The sequence below is a fragment of the Patella vulgata genome, chromosome 4 (assembly GCF_932274485.2).
Source record: "Patella vulgata chromosome 4, xgPatVulg1.2, whole genome shotgun sequence".
In the NCBI taxonomy this organism is placed as follows: domain Eukaryota; kingdom Metazoa; phylum Mollusca; class Gastropoda; family Patellidae; genus Patella; species Patella vulgata.
Genome location: NC_065882.2, coordinates 45,632,666 through 45,641,845, shown reverse-complemented (window position 1 = coordinate 45,641,845; position 9,180 = coordinate 45,632,666). Strand labels below are relative to the sequence as shown.

The following is a 9,180-nucleotide window of genomic DNA, read 5'->3' as shown; positions in this document are numbered from 1 at the left end:
CTTGAAATTAACCAAGGTACGAAACGGCTCATGATGTGGGGTACGAAACAGTTAGGTTACGAAACAGCTTGCATTCTTACAATCGCCCTAGAGACTGGGAATCCACGACAATCAATCGATGCTCTACTTTTATTTTGATAATTTTCTGAAAGGGATTTATTATAATTACTGAAATATTTTCCTGTCGTAGAATACAGAACTTCACTGACATGAGGTTGTATTATTATTTACATGTACAGTGATTTTCAATGACGTAGAAGATATATATCTAAGGGAGGTAATTCGTTTTGACTTCCGTTTGAGGTTGGGTTGCAAAATGTCGCGTCGAAGTAAAAGAAAATTTTAATATTATCATATTTTTGCAAATAACAAAATACAGGAGCATAGACATGTCTCGACACCGGAATGTTCGTAGTATGAACTACGAAGGTAAAAAGTTACATTAAAGTATAAATGGGCTAGTCGATCAAATCCGAGAGATAAAAGTCATTATTGACATTATTTGTAGTTTGTATTGAATTGTTTTCCTGCTGTTGAAGGTTGAAGTAAAGAAAAATGCAAAGGGGTTTTAATGTCATCACTTGTGTTGGATGCAGCTGGTGTTGTTTTCTTCTTGTCTGCATTAAAAACAGTCCAGCTTTTGGGGTGCTTCACTTTTAGATCCAGTAGTAGGGCCTACTACTGATCGAACGCTGCCCTCTTCTATCACACACCTCTCCCGTTTTAATTCTCCCTAAAATGGGAATTGCAGATAAATGTGTTGTAGTTGACTTTTGTCACTTAAATAAGGGCATTAAGAGGTATAACCATCCATTCCCTTTATTATCATCTACCTTGCAAAGAACTGGTTATGCTTCACACAAAGTTATCAGCTGCCTTGGCCTTAAGTCCGCTTTCTTTTCTATGCCCCTTTCCCACAATGTTCAACAATACACAGGTATATCTTCCTATCACGGAGGTTGCCACTTTTTCTTCAAGCGCTTGGCACAAGACTTAAGTGTGTCCCCTGTTATTTTTCAAGCCGAAATTGATAGGATTCTTTCTCAAGTACCTGACAGTCGTCATTACTGTATTGCACATCATAACGATGTCCAGCCACACAATAATCACTTACTGATAATGGACTGAAGATTTATCCTCGTAAATTTTCGTTCTTCAGAAATCAAGTTGTGTACATGGGTCATTTAATTAAGATTAATAACGAAGGACTTGTTACCCTCTCCAACCATTGGCAAATCGTTGTCAGGCAATTCAACATCTTGTTCGTCCTAAGTCTAGTAAAGAAGTTCGTAGGTTTATAGGAGCTGTGAACCTTCTCAAACTTTCTGCCAAGGTAACAAGATGTTATGCAGCCCCTTCATCAGATTTCCTCCAAGAGATCTAAATTTTCATGGACCGAAAAACATGAAAAGGCTTTTCAAGATGTAAACTATCTTCTTACTAACCCACCTCTTTTGTACCTCCTGACTGCAAACGGTCCTTTGAGTCTCTATATAGCTATACATCTCGATCAGCTACTGGATCGTACATGCTTATGTTGACCACTCTGCAATAGTTCAACTTCTGTACTCCAAGAAAGAGCCTTGTTCTCAACGTTTCACTTAGTTAATTGTCAAACTATCCTAATGTTCATTCCAAATCTATACTAATATTTGTGACTGTCGTTTGTCTGTTTGTCTGTCTGTCTGTTCCCCGAGTCTGAAATTTGGGGTATGGGGGTAGCTCGGACCGGGGAGTAACATAGGCCAGGTGGTGTTAGTCTACCACTTCTGGTTTCGGGGTTATGACCCCCGAGCGAAGCCGGGCATTCTTCTAGTTTTCTATAAAAAGGGAACTGAATTAGCAGATTTCTTATCAAGGAGTTTGACTGATACAGACGATGAAATTGATCAAGTTGTACCCACTGCTTTTACCCTTTCTAAGCTTGCATTTCCTGTTACTCGGTCAGCAAGTTGCCCGGTTACACGTCAATATGCAAAACAGAAGCAAATCGCGATTCCTGAACTCTTCCCCAAACCTTCCACACGAACTACTACAGTTAGTCAACCAACTTCTAGTACTTCAACTGAAATCCCTTCTCCCATTGTGTCTTCCACTAATATCTCTTCACAGTCAAGGAATTCCAGAACTCACCAGTCAAAATCTCAACAGAACTCCTCCATTCCCCTTCCCTATATACGCCAAACAATCCAGAATGTTGTCCCACCTAAACCACCTCCAGTTCTCGCCGACACACAAGTATTATCTTCCTCCATAGATTTTATACCTGAATCTTGTCTGGTCGATAAATCAGTAGACAATGTTACAGATGGTGATACTCCCATTGATCTCTGTATTCCTCAGAAACCCCTCTTCCATAATTGTGAATGGCTGGTCACTAAATATTTCCAAAAACATGCTGAATTGGATAAGTTGTACAATGTTATTAAGCGTAAAATCATCAGAGACTATAATTTGACATTCGATCAGAATAAGCTTTGGCTTAAACAGGCATATTCTCCCCAATTTAAGCCTATCTATGATTATTTGTCGCTCAATATATTACCCAGTGATCGTAAAGCTGTGAAACGTCCCAAAAGAGTATTTTTTAGCAGAGCATATTTTATTTCATCTTCTTCTACCTGCTTCTGTTTTGCATATTGACGTGTAACCGGGCGACTTGCTGACCGAGTAACAGGAAATGCAAGCTCAGAAAGGGTAAAAGCAGTGGGTACAACTTGATCAATTTCATCGTCTGTATCAGTCGAACTCCTTGATAAGAAATCTGCTAATTCAGTTCTGTTTTTATAGAAGATTTGGAATGAATATTAGGATAGTTTGACAAGTTGTGAAATCATCAGGGAATAGTTCGTATTTATTTTACTATGAGAAAGCTATTCTACTTTCCCAACATGTTTCAGAGGATCGCGCAGTACATTAATACATGTTCTACTTGCCAGAAATTCAAATCCAAGACAGATAAAACCAGAATATTTCATCCTAGGATACCTGAAGAATACAATGTTTTTGACAAACTTGGTATTGATTTCAAAAGCATGCCTGCATCCATCTCTGGTTTTAAGCATCTTTTAGTTACCTGTGATGAGATTACTCCCTTCATCATTCGTGTCCCAACTAAGTCAGTTCACACCAAAACAGTGTGTGAAGCTTTAATCCAGAAAGTAGTCTGTCTCTTTGGCCCCCCATCTGTCATAGTAACAGATGCAAGTGCAAGTTTCATCGGAAAGTTGGTTACCTCTCTTTGTACAACACTTAATATTAGTCAAAAAGTAATTAGTGTTGCCAATCATGGTAGTCTTCTGTCAGAACGTCACATTAGATCAATCTCTGATTTTCACAAGGTTAACTTAAATCGGTATGAACTGATTGGGTCAGATATGTCTCTCCCTGTTGCTAATGCTATGCTTACAATTCTTTGTTTCGCCACAGATTTTTGCCTTTACGAGTTGGTATTTGGTAAGAAGCCCAAAAACCTTACCCATCTTCGTTGGCAATTCGATGGAGTTTGTCGTTCATATTCTGAGTATGTTTCCCATTTAAAGTACAAGTTGGATCAGATTTCTAAGACTATGTTTGAATTAGAAAAATGTCAACAGGAATCTCTGAATATCAGTATTGCACAGTAAGAATCCTATTTAGGGATTGGGCCAGTTAGTTTATGTACTCAAACCATCATCATCAAGCCTTACTTCAAATTCACATAAAATCAAAGCAGATTGGTGTGGTCCTTTGGTTGTGCATCAAATTCTCTCTACGTTGGATGGTTAGGTTCTACAGGACATCTATTCAATTAATTGTTTAAAACCATGATTTGTTAGGTCTTCTAAATCTGAGACAAAAATTATCCACATTAATCAACTTTAAAAAGAGTAGGTAATATATCACACAAGCGATATCTGCTGTAGAATGTATTATTAGGTGATAAATCTTATTAACAAAAATTCACCATATGTTTGGCGCAATATAGCCCAGTTGGAGCTGACATGCCATAAAACCACATTTCATTTCATTTCATTTATTAACAAAAATTAAAGTGCTAGCTTATTTTAGACTGCTCAATGCCCCTAATAGTCATGTGAAGCCCAATCCTTTGTATGAAGCTTATCCTTAATTTTCATGCAGGCTTATATTTCATATATTGTCTAAATATTGCATTTATCACTTTAGAGATGAACCAGCTCTATATAAAAAAAATACTGATACTAATATCAGAGCAGGTAATTTAATCGTCCGCATTCTAAAGTATTGTATTGAAATACATGATAAACATTTATAAGCTTAATTACATAACATTTTCACTTTTATTTTTTGAACAGAATATTATGATGAAGATGATGATTATAGTCAGTCTGTTGAAGATAATTATTGTATTTCACCGGGAACAGGTATGATTATATATAGATGTGTGGGGAATAAAGTGTTCATTAGTTTTTGTCTGAAAATTTTTCACTCATAGCACACTGCTGTCTTCATTAGCCCAGTCAGAACAAAACAGTAGGATGTTAAACCCCATTTCATTTCATTAATTTTGTTGATTCCAATCTAACCTCAGCAATCCTCTTTTCTCAGACATTGCAGCTCCTGGAGCTATTTCACATGAGGGTGGTTAGTAATCTGCTAGGGATAAGGATAGTAGATTTAGGTCTTAAGGTGTATAAAGGGACATATTTAAATTGTATTGCAGTCCATGTATGGAAGGGTATCGCTGCCAATATTAAATGCTCTGCGACAATGTCGTTTCCATTGATTATATGTAAAAAGTACAATGTACAAAGTCCTAATACCGATATTAATAAAGTCAAAATACATCTAAGGCAAGAGTTAAATGTAAAACGTCAAATGTTAAGTGTTAAATGACAAATGTTTTGTGGGAAAATGCTTTTTTTGACGTGTCTACATTTTACATTTCTCTCATTACATTTTACATTTGCGCTCTGCCACATCCCATTTGTCCTTCACGCTTTCTACATAGCAACTTTCGCACAGCATCAACTTGCATATGCAAATGTAGGATATCATGTGACTTATTAACATATATGCAAGTTGATGCTGTGCGAAACATGCTATGTAGAATGCGTGAAGGACTAATGGGATGTGGCAGAGTGAAAATGTAATGAGAAAAATGTAAAATGTAGACACGTCAAAAAAAGTATTTTTCCACAAAACATTTGTCATTTAACACTTAACATTTGACGTTTTACATTTAACTCTTGCCTTAGAGGTATTTTGACTTTATCATTACCGGCATAATTATGACTATGTACATTGTACTTTTTACATATAATCAATAGAAAAGACATTGTAGCAGAGCATTTAATATTGGCAGCGATACCCTTCCATATCCATGTACTAACTAACGCAGCAGGACTTTTGAATACTATTAAACTATATAGTTTAATCATTAAACAAAGTGTATATTACAGTTTATTGTGAAACAGCATTATGCATATAAAATTCGATGTCCAATTATTCAATTAACTTGGTGGGAGAGCCAAATTTTAACGACTATATGTTACGCACACCATGACCATAATGACGCTGCAACTCAATGACGTGGTGAATAGTAGAAGCCATTTATACATTGTAAAAAATTACAAAATAAAAAATACTGCATTTTACTACATTGAAAAAGTGCAAATCCTCCTTTATAATATACTCACCTACTAAACGAATAGTTTGAAATTTAAAGATGATATGTGAAATCTGACAAAGATCGCTTTAAAGTTTAAACTTAAAGGCACTAGTTGAGATACTGCTGACCGATGTCTCTTGTTATTTGCCATCATGTAGTCAATGATATCTTATAGACAATTCCAATCCAGGGTACAAGGTAACCTGGTTGTCCTTTTTGAGATTATAACAATAATAGCCTATGATTGTCCGATGTACTTAAATTGAGCAATAATTGATTTGAAATATACAGAATAAACCCAAGCAAACATAGGTCTACTGCCATCGTCCAACATTACACAATGAGTGATGGGCAAAACATAGTGTGCTTTACCTTACTAACTACTTGGGGATTATAAACTAGAAAACAATATAATGCAACAGCAAACAGTAGAAATACTGTAAGATTTTACATTTCTGGTCTGAATGGAATATATATCTATCTTACATTGGAAGGATGTATGTGTCTGAATGGAATATATATCTATCTTACATAGGAAGGATGTATGTCCCTAAAATCCATGTTCTAGAACTCAAAATTTGCTACTTAGAAACCGGGCACTGGAAGATAAATATGCAAGTTACCATGTCTGAAATAATAATAAGGGCCTCAGGGGTATAGAAAGTAACATATTTAATGACAACTTTCACAAGGTTCATTGACAGTTGACACTATATATTAACAATACGGCAGATCATTGTAAAAAAAGTAGTCCTATATAAATAGTAATATTACATATTCTTGTATAAATCTTGAAAGAAAATACTTTGAAAGCGTACATTTGTTGACTTTTTGGTAGGGATTATTGGTACGTCGTAGGCATTGCCAATTTATTAGTTAAATTTTATTTTTTCAGTTGCTCAGTTTACATTTAACCGAGATAAAGATGTGCATCATTTAGCATCATACATGGGTGATGACATACCTGAAGAAGGTGAAGAGAGTGATGCTTCACATTTAAATGACTCAGCCAGAAATATTCGTAAAACTTTGTCAGATGTTGACCAAGGTATATTTCTTAATCTATTGTATGTCTTATTGTAGACTTTCTTGTAAACAATTTTTCTGTCTGAATCACACATCTATTTGGAATACTGCCTCTTTGTCAAAAAGTGTTCCTTTTCATTTATACAATTTCTAAAATAAATGTTATCTGCATCAATTGTGTGATTAAATGACTAAAATATATATATATAAATAAAGACCTAAAACTTGCTTACTTGTAACTCAGATATTTATCTTTAAAATTTTCAAATTTATTTATATGAATTATTCGGTTACCAGGATGAGACAAACTATCTGGTCAGATACCGTATAATCAAAATATTTACAATCCAGCAGGATTCACTGTCTGGTGCACCTTTCAAATCAACTGATTGTCAAATGATCATCCGCTGAGTCATGCAGAATCAGGGTGAACTGAAAAACTGGTATTGTGAATATTTGCATCTGATTTTGAGAGTTGTTCCTGTTTGTCATGAACTTGGCCATTTATGGATTTTAGTTACATACAGATTTAATGCAAATGTTGTTGAGAGGACAATAATTGGTTAATTTCATTTTCTATGTTTTTTTCTTAGGAAAATTAAATAGCTGTTTAGATGAAATTAGAAATATATTAGGTGATACTAGCACTGAGCAAGTTATGTCAGAATGTGTCTTAAAGCATAATTTCAACACAGAGAAAGCTCTCAATGAATTACTATCACAAGCAGGTTTGATACTTTTTTATGTCAGAATTTAATTTTTGTCACAAAGTTAAATATCAGTTAAGAAATTAACCGCCAATTTATTATTATATAACATAAATTGTTTGATAAATTAGAGTTATTTATCTAGGTACACCATAAGTCAAAACTACTGGGTTTTTTTAGCTCCTTTTCCTGTTACCCAAAAAAAACAGTTCATGGACTGGTACAGCTTCCTTTTTTACAGAAAGACTACAGGTGTTAAGGACACATTCGCAAATAAAACTCTTTGGAGTACAGTTAATAATTATGTATTGCATGACCTACTAAATCACTAAAATAAAATTGGTATTCATTTGAAGACTTTTTTAAAATTTAGAATTAGCATAGATATGATGTATGGTTTAATTTTTCTATTCAGAGGCACCAAAACCACAAAGACAGCCCAGAGAAAATAGAAGAAATAGATCACAAGGTAATTACGCTCATCTGTTTGGATGATTTCAGTTTTAAAATGATATATTGTAAAATAAAGAATTAAATCAAGAAATGCATCCCATCATCAGTTGCATTATTTCCAACACACATTTCCTTTACAAATAAAGTACACATTACAGAGTAGTTACGAGTACCCAATAAATCAACCTCCTTACTCACCAAGCCACAATGATAATATTGATGTGATTATCTGACTTAGCTTGAAATAGGATTCGTTCTTTTACAATAAGATTCACAAATTATGAAATCTGTAGTATTTTAAGCGAAATTTTTATTAAGAAAAAGTATTATTGTACAGATTATTCATAATGTCTAATGTGTTGCCCTTTCTTTGTATTTTTTTCATGTTTGTCCTTTGGTAAAATTTGAACATATGATTTGTGATATGGTACAATTGAATTGATTGGTAACTTTTGGCGTCTGTAAGGTAAGGAGATGATGAAGAGTTAATTGTTACTAAAACTGACATTCTATCAAATTTAACTTCAAGTTTTGATGAACTTGATTTAAGTCCTCCCCAAAATTCCATTCCTAATACCATTGCCATCAATCGTCCGTCTGCCTGTTCTAAAACCCCCCCTCAAAAGAGCATTGACTCTCTGTCCCTAGTCCTATCACAGATGGCAAAACAACCTAACAAAATTGTGCACTCTAAATCAAAGCAATCAAGACAGCCTGGTAAAATAACTGGTGCTAACATGGCAGACATACCTTTGTTACAAAAATATAGTGAAAAGAATGGTAGAGATTGCATAGTTCAATCTGGAGATGGTTATGGGTTAATGGGGACTGAGAAGATTTCACTCTCGCAACTGGCTTCACAGAATAAAGTTACGCCATCAGGCCTCAAATCTTTAGCAGGGGAAACACATCATACAAACAATGTAACTGGTAGATTGACGTTATCAGAATTAGCAAATCAGCATAAATCTTCTACTCAGACTTTTGGTATTTCAAAACCTAATGCTGGATTGTCTCTGGCACATAAACACAAAAAAAGTGGACTTGATTTAAATTTAGCTTCGAAACAAAAGTTGTCATCAACTGCTTATACAAACCATGAGTTGTCAGGAATGGCAGGATTGGTCAAATCATTACAAAATCCTGATTTCACTCTATCTACTCAACATTCCTCTCCAGATCAAAAAATTCTTAGTATATCATTGACTGATTTGGCCAAAAATAACCAATCAAAATCCAGTACACATAAAAACAACCAATTATCAGAGAAACCAGCAGATTTATCACAAATACTGTCATTTAAATCATCACAATCAAACGATATATCTTTAGCATCGCTAACTGTTAAGAAACCATCTAAAG

At 34.7% G+C, this 9,180-nt stretch overlaps 1 protein-coding gene across 1 annotated transcript in view; it reads left to right on the top strand.

The window, feature by feature from the left end:
• Window positions 1-272: 272 nt before the first annotated feature.
• The window catches only part of LOC126817528 (HBS1-like protein), a 28,449-nt gene continuing 19,541 nt past the window's right edge, over window positions 273-9,180 (top strand). The window contains exons 1-5 of the mRNA XM_050544559.1: window positions 273-429; window positions 4,317-4,385; window positions 6,528-6,680; window positions 7,252-7,386; window positions 7,781-7,834. Coding sequence (XP_050400516.1) covers window positions 390-429; window positions 4,317-4,385; window positions 6,528-6,680; window positions 7,252-7,386; window positions 7,781-7,834 — 451 coding nt within the window. The 5' untranslated portion in view covers window positions 273-389. The remainder of the gene's footprint in view (window positions 430-4,316; window positions 4,386-6,527; window positions 6,681-7,251; window positions 7,387-7,780; window positions 7,835-9,180) is intronic.